The sequence below is a fragment of the Chiloscyllium plagiosum genome, unplaced genomic scaffold, assembly GCF_037043375.1.
Source record: "Chiloscyllium plagiosum isolate Xiang-an unplaced genomic scaffold, Cpla_swu_hap1 HiC_scaffold_30, whole genome shotgun sequence".
Taxonomy (NCBI): Eukaryota; Metazoa; Chordata; class Chondrichthyes; order Orectolobiformes; family Hemiscylliidae; genus Chiloscyllium; species Chiloscyllium plagiosum.
The window spans coordinates 9,108,897-9,123,934 of record NW_028270168.1 but is presented as its reverse complement, the minus strand read 5'-3'; the positions used below and the strand labels follow the sequence as shown (position 1 = coordinate 9,123,934).

At 42.0% G+C, this 15,038-nt stretch overlaps 1 protein-coding gene across 3 annotated transcripts in view; it reads right to left on the bottom strand.

Moving 5' to 3' along the window:
• LOC122563496 (sodium/potassium-transporting ATPase subunit beta-1-interacting protein 1) overlaps positions 1 to 15,038 on the bottom strand; it is a 591,744-nt gene that overhangs the window by 42,229 nt on the left and 534,477 nt on the right. For all 3 annotated transcript variants that reach the window (XM_087976711.1, XM_043717291.2, XM_043717290.2), the window contains one exon: positions 13,416 to 13,476. In XM_087976711.1, the coding sequence (XP_087832837.1) occupies positions 13,416 to 13,476 (61 nt within the window). The remainder of the gene's footprint in view (positions 1 to 13,415; positions 13,477 to 15,038) is intronic.

Genomic DNA, 15,038 nt, shown 5'->3' with positions numbered 1-15,038 from the left:
CGTGACATTACCGCTGCTCCACTGGGTCCTGAGGAGGTGAGTGACCAGATATACCACAGTGACCACAGGAACTGACAGCTGGAGAAGCTATCCCTCAAATAGGGGGCTGCTGGTCAGAAAGATGTGAATTCCATTCCTGCACAGTCGATAGAACAACGATCAGATGCAGAGGTCCACAGCAGCCCAACGATGGAAATGGAGAAACAAGAGGTAACAACCAATGATGTGGGAATGGCTCTTTCTGGAGAAAGAACATTACCCATCCCAGCAGCCCATGACAACACACACAAGGTACCATTAAGAGACTGACATGAACAAAAGACTTCAACATAAATGCAGAGATGGACATGAATAACAAACTGCTCATGGATGAGAATAATTACAGTGGATACCTTGGCTAACTTAAAAAGTACATGATAATGTGCATGCAACTTTTTTTTGTCTTTTGTGTGAAAGGGGAATATTTCAGATTGCAATGAAATCTCTATCAATGTGCATCCTACCAGCCCCAGTCATGTGACTTTAACCATGAGGCCCTGACTGGGTTTGCCATCTTTCAGGTAGTTTCAATAAAGTCACAGAAACAGAAAGCATTCCAGAGTTTTAGGCCCAATAGCTGAAGGATCTGGCATTGATGCTCGAGCAATTAAACTGAAGAGATGCAAGTTAGAATTAAGTGAACGGAGATCTCAGACAGTCATAGGAGTGGAGGGGATTACAAGATAGGGAAAGTCAAGAAAGAAATTGGAAATTTGACATCACATCATAGAACAAAACAGTACAGAAGAAGGCCATTCAGTCTACCCTGCCTGTGCTAGCTCTTTGATAGAACTGTCCAACCTGTTTCATTCTTTCCCTGACTCTGTAAACTTTAATATTTAAATTTGAAATGGTGCTATCAGCCTATCGTGGATTTCGTCTTTTACCAAGTAATTGTGCTGATTCTCACCAAAGCTCCATGAAAGATCCTATTTAAATCACACCATGGATTGATTCTTACCTACACACAAATACACTAAATGCACACACACACATATACATCGACACACACACACACACAGCCAGATACATGCACACAGACTCACATACATACAAACGACACACCTACACAGACACACAAATAGAGACATGCACACAGACTCACACACCTGACTATCACCTGATGAAGGAGCGTCGCTCCGAAAGCTAGCGCTTCCAATTAAACCTGTTGGACTATAACCTGGTGTTGTGTGATTTTTAACTTTGTCCACCCCAGTCCAACACCGACATCTCCAAATCATGGCTATTTGTACGCAGTGCCTCTGTTGTTAGATACCATTATTTTAGTACAACAGGAGCTACTTCAGCTATTGATGGTTGGGGAGCAGGGAGGTGCTGTGGGTTGGGAATAAATCACAGACCAATGAGTCAAAGAGATTCACGAGATTTTCAAGAGAGATAGAAGGCAGAATGGTAAAGAGAAAGAGAGAGACAGAGAGAGAAAGTACAGTTCATTTTAGATGGATACCTTTGTGAATGTCCCTAATTTTAGACAATTAATTAATTTTCAACATCCTGCCCTGTTGTTGCATGGGCAAGGATGACACCTAACTGCTGCACAGCAAGATCTCACAAATAGCAATGAAAAGAAAAACAGACTTGTCCTGTTTAGTGAGGCAGGCTGTGAGACAGATGTTAGCCGGGACAGTGAGAGAACACTCTTTCCTTCCTCAAACTGGGGCATGATATCTTTCATGTTCACCCGAACAAGCAGAACATATTAATTATTCAAGTGGAATATTCATAACTAGGAAGAGCAGGCGCGTTTAAAGGCAGTTCAGCTGGAAGTTTAATGTTTCTGTTTGAAGCATGTTCAAAACCTTCTAGTTCACAGAAGGCAGCAGTTGTATCTCACTGCAAAAAAAAACTGCTTCGCGTTCTTATGTCTGTAAGTAACTCCAAGTCGACAGCTAATCTACTATGGATCTGGCATGTACCTGCACCATCTGTAGTCTTTACAGATATTCATTAACATTTATTTGTGTGTAGATGGGACTCATTTTTAACAGTCAGACAGAACAGCTTCTGCCTCCTAACAGTGTATTAGTGAAATAATTGCATTTGTGAAAGGGAAAAGGGATTGAAATATATTGTGAAAGTGTGCACCCTTGATTCTCTGGGGCCAGGACCCAGAGAAAAAGCCCTGCTTCATGTTTCCAATGGATTCTAACTTTTGTCACCAGGTTGTGAATCACAGGCAAAGGACCCCAAACACAAAAGGCCATTTAAACATAGTGCTGAGTTCAAACAGACCACAGACCATAAGGTGTAGGGCTAGCAGTAAGGCAGTCAGCCCTGTTCTATTTTTCAAACACCTTGACTGATGCAAAGGCCTGAACCAATAGTGTTGAAGTCAGGAATCGATGGAGGAGATATAAATGTGTAACACCTATTTCTTCGAGGAGAAAGTGAGGGCTGCGGATGCTGGAGATCAGAGCTGAAAATGTGTTGCTGGAAAAGTGCAGCAGGCCAGGCACCTTCCAAGGAGCAGGAGAATCGACATTTCGGGCATAAGAAACGTCGATTCTCCTGTTCCTTGGATGCTGCCTGACCTGCTGCGCTTTTCCAGCATCACATTTTCAACACCTATTTCTTGTCAGCATTTGAAATATTAAATTCTCCCAGTCATTAAATATTAAAATAACTATTATATTATTAAATAACAAATCCAGTAAACTGAAATACCACCATGGCAGTTCGAGAATTTCAAATTCAGAATTTTAAAATCTGGAAATAAAATGCAGGCATCGACAGGGTGACAAAGAAACTGACAGATTGTAGAAAAAAGCCCCATATAGTTCACCAATGTCCTTTTGAGAAGCACCAGCCAGAACCTTTGAAGGAAGCACAGGACTGGTGCTATTATGACTCCAGTTTGGTGCTTAGTCTAATACCCATTTTGTTAATGGCTGAAGTGTTTACAAAGTTGAACTATTACAATAAGCAGAGAATATAGATGAGGGGCCGCTAACAATTTGAATTCAGTTCAAAAGATTTAAATTTTTCGGTTCAGGAGAACTGTTGTACGCAGCAGCAGTAGGGTTCTTAATTCACAAAGAGCACGGCTTTGAGATTTGTGTGGAAATTTTCCAGCTGTCAGAACTGGAAAGAAGTTTCTAGATAATGAAACCTGGGAAGTGTCAGTTAAGTAAGATATTAAAGAGTTCAGGTATTTTCCTGGTATTGAGTATCCATAAAGAACATTGCTGGGAAACATGTTGAAACTTTGTTTTGCTGTTTATGTTATGATCTTTTCAAACTGTACTATATGTATGTAGATAGTAAATATGTCTTCTTTTCTGAAAGAACATCGGCAGCCTCGTGTGAATACAGTCAGTGACTAAGCACTATAGTAAATGACTGTAGAAATAAAAATGTCATCTATAAAGTCAGGTGTCCCATTGAGATCTGAGTTGACCAGGATTTACATCATTTCAGATCATAAAAACAAATGTATAAATGCACACAAGCATACCTACAAGACAAGTGACCTAACAGTGACCTAACACCTTGCAGGATTGGTGGTTATCGAGTCAGGATAGGCCAGTAATAAAAGTGAGGAGTAAAACAGCCAGTGTAAAACAATGACAGGTTGACCACCTGAGAGAAGAGAGACTATGATGAGAGTGGAGGACCAACATTAGAGGACAATAATATATTTTTATTTGACATTGTTATGGACCAGGCCAGACCCCTGAAAACATTCCAAGAAAGTAACCCAGACCCTAACTTTGCTAGTTGTTTTAAGCAGGTGCATGTGGATATTCCAGGAGGGATGCAGGTGGTCAAACCATTTAGCTTTAAACAAAACAGAATTTATTTACAAGATTACCAAATGAAAAACAAAAAGAAAACAGAATGTAGAATAACTTAAGCTATTCGAAAACCCAACAGATAATCCCAACTTAATGATGCTGTTAAAAAACTTGCAACAATCCCCATAAACACCCCTTGGCAAAAATGGTAAAATCACATGAAGGGACTTACAGGAGAGAGAGAGATGGTAGAGAGATTCAGCATGGAACACCTTCTTCCATGGAACTGTTTCGTGGATCAGCAGTCTCAAAACTGACTGACTGCTTGCCAAAAGGCCGGAACCGTGCTGTAATGTTCTATGTTCTATGTTCTTTTACCTGAGGCAGAATCCGTTAGCTATGATCAGACTGGCCCTAAAACCCTACAAACCTCGATTTTTCAGAATTGCTGCTTTTATGACCCCTCTATAAAAAAGCTAAGGACAGCATAACCCTGTTAAAGGAGCAGCTTTGTCACAACATCAATGCAGATCCCACCAGTCTAAGTTCAGCTACTAGGAAATGTTCTGACAATCATTTGCAAATAATCTGTCAGGAATCTTGAAACAAGGCACTGCACTCTTTGATATGCTCCCGACTGTTTTATCCTCAATTACACTGGGTGAAGTTGAGGAGAACTTCAATTAGTGGCTGTACTCTTTGAGTAGACCTGGACATTAAGTGCCAACCTTCCTAATGTAGGGTAAGCATCACAGCCGAGATTCAATCTGGAATTGATGTCATTTATATAAATGATTTGGATGCGAGCATAAGAGGTATAGTTAGTAAGTTTGCAGATGACACCAAAATTGGTGGTGTAGTGGACAGCGAAGAAGATTGCCTCAGATGGGCCAATGGGCTGGGAAGTGGCAGATGTAATTTAATTCAGATAAATGTGAGGTGCAGCATTTTGGGAAAGCAAAGGATTTGTACACTTAAAGGTAAAGTCCTAGGGAGTGTTGCTGAACAATGAGACCTTGGAGTGGAGGTTCATAGCTCCTTGAAAGTAGAGTCACAGGTAGATAGGATAGTGAAAAAGCTTGCTCTGAAAGCTTGTGATTTCAAATACACCTGTTGGATTATAACCCAGTTGGGGAACACTTCAATGGTCCAGAACATTCAGCCTTGGACCTTCGGGTGACCATCCTCCAAGGTGGACTTCGGGACAGGCAGCAGAGAAAGGTGGCTGAGCTGAGGCTGATAGCTAAGTTTGGGACCCATAGGGAGGGTCTCAACCGGGACCTTGGGTTCATGTCACATTAAAGGTGACCACCATTGCACTACACACACACAGATACTCCTACACACACACACAGGCACTCCTATACACACATACACACAGACACACATACACACAGACACGCACACAGACACCCACACACACCCTTACAGACACACACACTCCCACACTCACACATGCACCCCCTCACAGATTTAAGACACTCTGCACTCACTACATACACACATACACTTTCTCACACTCACAACCCCCAACCCAGACAGACAGACACACACAGACAGCCAAAGACCCACATGCACACATATATTTTGTGGGATGAATTTGTACTTGTAGGGCTACATTGTACTTTGCTCAAAAACTGCATGCATTCATGTAGAACTCTGAGCTCAAAAACTGCATGAATTTATGTCAAATTCCATTATCTCACTTTTTAGATTAGAATCAATCTAAACATCAGGTCATAGACAGAGAACACAGGAGGCTAACACCTTCAACATATTGTCTAGCTATCACCATTGTTAACAGCTAAGCCGAGAATGCAACTTTTTTAAACAAAAGTTTTGTGATTTACACATGAAAGAAGTGAAACTATTCACTGTATTCTAACAGATGAAAGGCTTAACAGACAATCAATTTTTCTATGTATAATTTCATTAACATCACATTGTAAATTTTTGCTATAAATTCTGTGTGTTAGGATTGAGCCCTCCACTACCACCTGATGAAGGAGCGTTGTTCCAAAAGCTAGTGTGCTTCCAATTAAACCTGTTGGACTATAACCTGGTGTTGTGAGATTTTTAACTAGGATTATAACCTGGTATCATGTGACTTTTGATGTGAAATTATACTATTATTCATATATGACACTGTTCATAATCATTCATGATCAGCACAGGTTTGTAGGTATAACCGTATCACAATTATTTAAAATTGTACAAAGAGCTAACAAAGATTTGGTGCACCACTAGTTTACTGTTTTTTTTGTTCCTCCATCACTTGCTTTCATCTCCTCCTCGGCAGGTTCAATTCTTTGATCAAAACACAAGTCAGTAACCTGTGCTTGACTTCCTCCCACGTTTCTGTGTTACCAGCTGTCAGAAGCAGCAGTGTTATCCAGCTGGTTAATCAGTGGACGTCAAGTCTCCAGCCTAGCTTTAGCTACCAGCACAGAATGGAGAGAGCTGAAACACGAGGGAGGGGTTGAAAAGGCATATTAGCCTGATTTTGCCTGTCTTCGGATGCTGCCTGAATTGCTGTGCTCTTCCAGCACCACTGATCCAGAATATTAGCCTGATCACTCTTGCGATACATCCCTCCTCTTTTCCAATCCCTTTATCCAAGTTGTGTAGCAGAATATTACAGAAACAAAGAATAACTGAGCACAGACGATCATTTGGACCCTTCCGTGAAAATGCCTGCCCTTTCAAAGAGCAAGTACATTGTTTTGCAGCAATACATCATTCCAACATCTTATTGTTGCAGTAACCAGGATCCTATTCCCTAGAAGCCTCTCCCTTTTGCTCTCCTCCTTTAACATTCGCATGAAAACCAACCTCTTTGACAAAGCTTTTGGTCACCAGTCATAACGCCTCCTTATGCAGCTCAGTGTCAAACCCTGACATTCCTGTGAAGCAACTTGGGGTGGTTCACTCCATTAAAGGTGTGACACCTGTGCAGGTCTTTCAGTGAAAGTGACAGGAGACAGTGGTATTGCAGCTTACAAATGCTTTTCCAAAATAGACTAGAGGCAGGAAAGCAGTGGGGGCAAGGCAGGAAGGTCAGTTTGCTTGTCTTGGTGATAAGAACTCTTAAGAACTTCAATAAGGAATCTCTATAAATTGTGGGATACAGAGGTGGACGGAAGAATTGGGCCTTGGGATCCTAGTGGTAAAAATGGACAATCAGTTTTTGGTTTCCTGTAATATTTGGGATCGATCATGGTTTTTTATAAAAGGCGAAGCACTAGCTTAAGTTAGTTACATTGGTCACCTGATCAAGTTGAGCCAAGCTCATAAAGCCATCAATAAACAAGGCCCAAACTGAACTGAAATTAACATGTCATCAACATGACATCTCCTGTTGGATTTACTTTCTGGAAGTTTCACCTATTGGAAGTTTCACCTATTGTACATTATCCTAGTTCAAAAAAATGGAACCAGACATGGAAATACACAAAGGAACTATATTTCAGGCAGCAGCTTTGTTTGATTAAATCAGGGAGAAGAATGTTGAGTTCATAAAAACAGAACTGGAAGGCTTGCTCTCTCTATCCCTCAGCAAAAGCAAGGACTGCAGATGTTGGAGATTAGAGTCAACATTAGAGTGGTGCTGGAAAAGCACAGCAGGTCAGGCAGCATCCAAGAAGCAGGAAAATCGAAGTTTTGGGCAAAAGCCCAATCCCCTCTGTCCCTCTGCCTTTTTTTCTTAGCATCTCAAGAAGCAGCATCTGATGCTAAAGCAAGTTTGTGAAACATCTGTTCCCTAGGAATTCCAGATGAGATACAAATTTCAATACTTTGTGAGGATACAAGGTGTCAATTAAACAGCTATGGCCTCACATTAACCCTTAACATCTTAAGGGCTCTTTGTTCCAAACCACAAAGCAGGAAGTTCTCATGGAATCTTGGGCAACATTCATCCTTCAAGCATCACCAGTGAAAGCAAATATTGTTCATGCAAAGTCGTGTGTAGGATCTCACTATGAGGAAAGTGGCTACATAACAATACCAACTGTCCCGTGTGGAACTCAAATCATTCAGCCCCTCACCTGATCTGCTATAATTTGTCAATGCGATTAAGACTCATCTATACCTCAGTTCCTCCTCATCTCAGTTCCAAATGAAAACCTTCTTATTTTTAAATTACATCACTTGCTTCTAGACCCCTGATTAAAGGGCAACATTTTACCCTTATTTGTCTTGCCTATTCCTACAAGTATTTTGTAGATCCAAACAGGACCACCTTTCAATTAGGTAAACAATTGAGAAAAGTGGAGGCATATTTGGTGATAATGGGGGAATCAATCTAACAAAGAGGGCCTGATGTAATTATGAATGAAGGTTATACCTTTGGCTGAAAATGATTATAGTATGTTGCAAATACATGCTAGCTTCCAGCATGTCACTCTTTATGAGGATAAAGTAAATGCTTTCTTTACCAAGATGGTTTCAAGGTGGTTATAATCTAATGTTGCCTGCTCGGGAGCACAATGGACTAATTTGCAATAAATGAAATTCTGGACTCATACTATACCATGACTAAGAATGCGATTACATTGAAAGCTGCATTTCATGAAAGGAAGCAGTTGTCAAGTGAGACTATTGTAAATTACACTCCTGAATTAAATGAACTCTGTTATCACTGTGGGTACATGCAAACTTAGAACTTTACTTTGTAGAAGCACATCCATAGAAGGTCTAAAGAACAACAAGATCCAGGCCAAATGTTTGAGCAAAGACAGTTGGCTGACAGGGAAGGAGGCCTGTGGTAAGGAAGGGCAGAAAGACGTGGTTTCAGATGGCAGGGGAGTACTCTTCCTGAGCTGGCCGAGGACACTTACTGGATTTCAGTGAGAACTACACCTTAGCAGCTGCTCAGGCCTGCTTCACCATTCTAGGAGCTGGTCCATCAGTTGCTTCAAAACCATCTTCCTTAACTATCCCCATTTGGCTTGAAGTTATGAGTGACTATATGTCTATCAATTTCTGTCTTGAATCATTTAATGACAGAGCTTCTACAGCCCTCTGGGTAGAGAATTCCAAAGATTCAACATTTGTCTTCCAAATTACCTGTTACACATACATTAGATTAGATTCCCTACAGTATGGAAACAGGCCCTTCAGCCCAACAATTGCATGCTGGCCCTCCGAAGAGTAACCCACCCAGACCCATTCCCCTAACTAATGTACCTAACACTAGGGCAATTTAACGTGGGAAATTCACCTGACCTACACATCTTTGGATTGTGGGAGGAAAATCACGCAGAGAATGTGCAAACTCCACACAGTCACCCAAGGTGGGAATTGAACCCAGGTCCCTGTCGCTGTGAGGCAGCAATGCTAACCACTTTACCATTGTGCCACCCTGCTAGCTCCCAGCATGTCACTCCTTATGTCACTCTTTATGATGTACATAAAAGGCACTTAGGTCCTGGATGTAGGCTTGCTCACTGAGCTGGAAGGGCTCTGTTCTTGGGCCTCTGCTCTTCACAGTTTTTATAAATGACTTGGACGAGGAGGTTGAGGGGTGGGTTAGTAAATTTGCAGATGACACAAAGGTTGGAGGTGGCATCGATAGTATAGAGGGCTACTGCAGGCTGCAGCATGACATAGACAGGATGCAGAGCTGGGCTGAGAAATGGCAGATGGTGTTCAACCTGGATAAATGCGAAATGATGCATTTTGGAAGGTTGAACTCGAATGCTGAATATAGGATTAAAGACAGGATTCTTGGTAGTGTGGAGGAACAGAGGGATCTGGGTGTGCAAGTACATAGATCCCTCAAAATTGCTACCCAAGTGGATAAGGTTGTTAAGAAAGCATATGGCATTTTGGCTTTCATTAACAGGGGGATCACGTTTAAGAGCCATGAGGTTTTGCTACAGTTCTACACGCTCCTGGTGAGATCACACTTGGAATATTGTGTTCAGTTCTGGTCGCCCTACTATTGGAAAAATACAGAGGCTTTGGGGAGGGTGCAAAGAAGGTTTACCAGGATGCTGCCTGGACTGGAGGGCTTGCCTTATGAAGAAAGGTTGAAAGAGCTCGGACGTTTCTCTCTGGAGAGAAGGAGGAAGAGAGGAAACCTGATCGAGATGTACAAGATAATGAGAGGAATAGATAGAGTCAATAGCCAGAGATTCTTCCCAGGGCAGGATTGACTGGTACGAGGGGTCATAGTTTTAAGATATTAAGAGAAAGGTATAGAGGAGACATCAGAGGTATGTTCTTTATGCAGAGAATGCGTTGCCAGGGTGGTGGTGGAAGCAAAGTCATTAGGGACATTAAGCGACTGCTGGACATACACATGGATAGCAGTGAGTTGAGGGGTGTGTAGGTTAAGTTATTATATTTTACATTAGGATAAGACCTCGGCACAACATCATGGGCCAAAGGGCCTGTTCTGTGCTGTACTATGTTCTATGTTCATTTTCAGATGTTTCATCACCATACTAGGTAACATCTTCAGTGAGTCTCTAGATGAAGCACTTCTGATGTTTCCTGCTTTCTATTTATATGTTTGAGTTTCCATGGGTCGGTGATGTAATTTCCTGTGGTGATGTCATTTCCTGTTCTTTTTCTCAGGGGATGGTAAATGTGTCCAGTTCTCTGTTATAGGAAGGATATTATTAAGCTGTAGATTTACCAGGATGTTGCGAGGAAGGAGGGTTTGAATTATAAAGGAAAGCTGGATAGGCTGCGACTCCTTTCACTGGAACACTGGAGGTTGAGAGGTGACCTTATAGAGGTTTATAAAATCATGAGTGATATAGATGAAAATGTGTTGCTGGAAAAGCGCAGCAGGTCAGGCAGCATCCAAGGAGTAGGAGAATTGACGTTTCGGGCATGAGCCCTTCTTCAGGAAGGATATAGATGAGGTGAATGGCAGGTGTCTTTTCCCTTAGGTGGGGAATTTCAAGATTGGGGGACATATTTTTAAGGTGAGAGGAGAAAGATTTTTAAAAAGGCATGGGATACAATTTTTTGTTTACACAGCAAGTGGTTCGTGTTTGGAATGATCTTCCAGCGGAAGTGGTGGATGCAGGTACAGTTACAATGTTTAAAAGACATTTGGATAAGTTCATTAATAAGAGATTTTGGAGGGATATGGGTCAAGCACAGGTAGCTGGGATGAGTTTAGTTTGGGATTATGGTTAGCATGGACTGGTGAGACCGAAGGGTTTGTGTCTGTGTTGTATGACTGTATCTGCCTGTTCTTGCCCACACAACAGCCTGTCTAAATCACCTGGAGGTCTGTTGCATCCTCCTCCTAAACTCTTTTATGGGACTTTATCAAAGGTGTTTGAAATGTGTCCTGGTGAACTGAATAGCTAGGGCTGTAAAGAGGGAGTTAAACTAATTAGAGGGGGAGGGCTCAAGACTGGGGGGAATGGAAAGCTTGCAAAGTAAAAGGGTAGTGTGTTTGACCATAATACCCAGAATGGGACAGGAACGGACAGAGTATGAAAGTCTGAAAAAAAAGCAGTAAATATGGACAAAGAGGAAACAGAAAATAAAAAGGTCAAATTAATAATATGCATAATATTCACAATGAAATAAACAAATTATCGGCACATATAGATGTTACTGGGTATGATCCTAGATTCATTACAGAGACATGGTTACAAGGAGATCAAAGGTGGGAACTAAACATTCAGGAATTTGTAACCTTTCAAAAGGGCAGGCAGGAAGGGAGAGGTGGTGGGGTGACTTTGTTAGTACAAGATGAAACTAATCCATCAGCAAGAAGGAGTCATGCATCAGCTGATGCAGGATCCATACAGGTGGAGGTAAGGAGCAACTGCGGAGGATGGAAAATATGTGGAATTCTTTATCCCATTGGAAAGTAAAGTCTGAGAGAGACAGATTTTTAATCAGGAAGGGATTCAAGGATTATGGGGAAAAGGCTGGAAAGTGGATTTGAGGATGATCAGATCAGCCACGATCTCACTGGATGATGGAGCAGACTCGATGGGCTGAATGGCCTATTTCTGCTCCTACATTCTATGGTTTATGACATTTCAGATGCATCATATATGTTGTTTCCCCTTATTAACTCCGTTGTAATGTCCTCAAAAAATCTCTATCAGGTCTGTCAGCCAAGAGTTCCCCTTTAAAAATCCACATTGTCTAACCAGACAATTATTTCCTAAATGCTCAGGAATGAACATGCTTTGTCAGATGCAGCAGGTAAGCAGGAAGGCTAACAGAATGAAGTGTAGGGAAATCTTACTGCAACAAGATGCTGGTCAGTCCACACAAAGAAGACTGTGAACAGTTTTAGTCTCCTTATTCAAGAAAAGGCGTTATTGCATTGGAGGCAGTTCAGAGAAGGATCACCCGGAACTATCTTAACAGCAAAGATTAAACAGGTTGGGACTCTACTCATTGGAGTTCAGAAGAATGGGAGGTGATCCCATTGAAACATATCAGATTTTTATAGTCCCAGAACAGAGGGACACTAATTTAAGACTGAGATGAGGAAAAATTTCTTTGGAACTCCTTGTCACAGAGAGCTGAGGGGGTAGAGTGCTTGTATATATTTATGATGTGGAGGAGCCGGTGTTGGACCGGGAGAGGGGGGGGACAAATTTAAAAATCACACAACACCAGGTTATAATCCAACAGGTTTATTTGGAAGCACTAGCTTTTGGAGCGCTGCTGTTGGACTATAACCCGTTGGTATCTAACCTGGTGTTGTGTGATTTTTAACTTTGTATATACTTAAGGCTGAAATAGATTGATTTTTGATCAGTCGGGGAAATCGTGTGTTACAGGGAAAGGGAAGGAAATCTGACATGAGGAATGTCAGACCAGCTGTGAACCTATTGAATGGTGGAACAGCCTCAAGGGTCCAAATTGCCTGGCCGAGTTCCTACTTCTTATGGTCTTATAGTTTCTGGTCTTTTCCCTTGGGCAATAGGTCTGCAGTTCCCCATTTTTGTAACAGCAGGATTCCATTTGCAACTCTCCGATCTGTAGGCACAAAATGGACTGAATTTTGAACAACAATCACCAGTGCATCAACATCTCTAGTTGAAAGCGACTTCAATCTCGTTACCTCCAGCTAAGCCTGAGGTAGTTTTACTCAGGGTAACAAACAATGCTCTTGCGCCCAATATTTCTATGTTTCTACCCTGTGGAAACATTTCAGTTGAAATGACTGGAATTACTGTATGAAAATGTCAGATCCTATGGACAGACTCTGAAAAACTGTCCCCAGAGACAACAATCTGCATTTATACAGCACCTTCAATGACTCAACTGTTTTGTTACTTCTTCCTGTGATTATTCCCAAGAGGATTGGTGTCTTAGAGTTTGGCTCATGTATAAAACTTTGGGAGAAGCAATTTTAACTTGACCCACGGACTGACATACCAATTGGATTGGAGCATTCCAACTCTACCTGATAATACTTTTCAATGAGATCGGTGGACAGCCGTAGCATTTGGGGAGGGGGTTTGTGGCGGTGGGAAAACTGGCATTTCACACATTTCCCGAGCCGAGAATCAGGTTTAAAATACCACCCCCCCCCCATCCCACCAACCCACCCCACCCTATGGTTCTCCCTGCAGTGTTACCAAAGGTGAAGCATCATCCTGAATAAGAACGTCAGTCACTTACAGCTGTCTTCCTCTTCCATAAAGACTTTGCTGACGTAACAAGCGTAGACAAAGCCACAGAGCTGCAAGAGAACAAACAAAAAGGCAGGGTTTATTATTTGCCCCAATGTCGATTTCTCGCCCCTCCTTGAAGGGAGTGACACAAAGCTGAGGTATAGATCCCAGCTCCTTTCCAAATCGGTACCTCAGCAATCATACTTCATAAGCAAGCCCAGGCTGAGAATTACGTTGCGCTATTTGACCATGTGGTGCCCCACCAGGGTCTCCCAGCCAGCGGCCTGCTTACAAGTGAACTTCCCAATAAGAGCAATGAGTGGTTCAATGACTAACGACTTACATGAGCATTTTCACATGAGCAGTAAGGAACTGATGATAAGTGTAGCAAGTAATCAGGAAAGCAAATAGAATGCTGGCCTTTATTGCAAGGACAATGGGATATAAAAGTAGGGAGGCCTTACTACAACAGTACAAGATTTTGGCGAGACCAAATAAAAACCGAAAGAACTGAAGAAACAAAAACAGAAATTGTGGGGAGACCTCAGCAAGTCGGGCAGCATCTGTGAAGAGAAATCAGAGTTAACGTTTCAGGTCGAGTGACCTGTCCTCAGGGGTCAATTCTGAGGACGGGTCACTCAACCAAAATGTTAACTCTGATTTCCCTCCACAGATGCTGCCAGACCTGCTGAGCTTTTCCAGCAATTTATGGCTTTTGCTAGTGGTGAGGCCAAGCTGGAGTCACACATACTGTTCTGATCTCCTCACCTCAGGGAGGACATGCTTCCATTGGAAAGGGTTCAGAGAAGGTTCACTAGGCTAATTCTCAGCAATGACAGAATATATTTTATGAGGAAAGGTCATGTGAGTAGGGTCTATACTCATTGGAGTTCGACTGAATGAAAGATGGTTCCCATTGACACATAAATGTTTGAGGGGCTCTTCACAGGTTAGATGCAGTGGGAATGGTTTTTCTCAGGTAATATTCAAGAATTAGGAGCACCATTAAAAATAAGGACCTCCCATTTAAGGTATAGGACCATGAATTGAAATGACATGGAGGGGATTGTTAATCTTTGGAATTCTCTTGAATATATTCAAGACTGAGCTGGACTGATGCCTGGCGTCAATGATGGTGTCAAGGGCTTTGGGGGTAGCCAGAAAGTGAAGTTAAAACCTCACTGAGATCAGCCATGATCTTATCGAATGGGCACAAATGCCCGGATCCTTCTCCTGTTTCTTATGTGGTGGCCCCTAATCGTGGTCTAGCCAAGAGATATGTTCACCAACAGGCAATCAAACAGAGCTGATCCCCTGAGGGGGTAAATTTAAAAATGAACCAATGCAAAGCAACAGGACTACATTCACAGGGAGAATTATACAGTACAGTGCTTTTTAGATCAGTCAAATGATGTTTTCTCAACAGTTATTTGGAGTCATAGAGTCATAGAGATGTACAGCACGAAAACAGATCCTTCTGTCCAACTTGTCCATGCTGACCAGAAATCCTAACCTAATCTATTCCCATTTGCCAGCACTTGGCCCATATCCCTCTAAACCCTTCCTATTTATATACCCATCCAGATACCTTTTAAATGCTATAGTTGTACCAACCTCCACCACTTCCTCT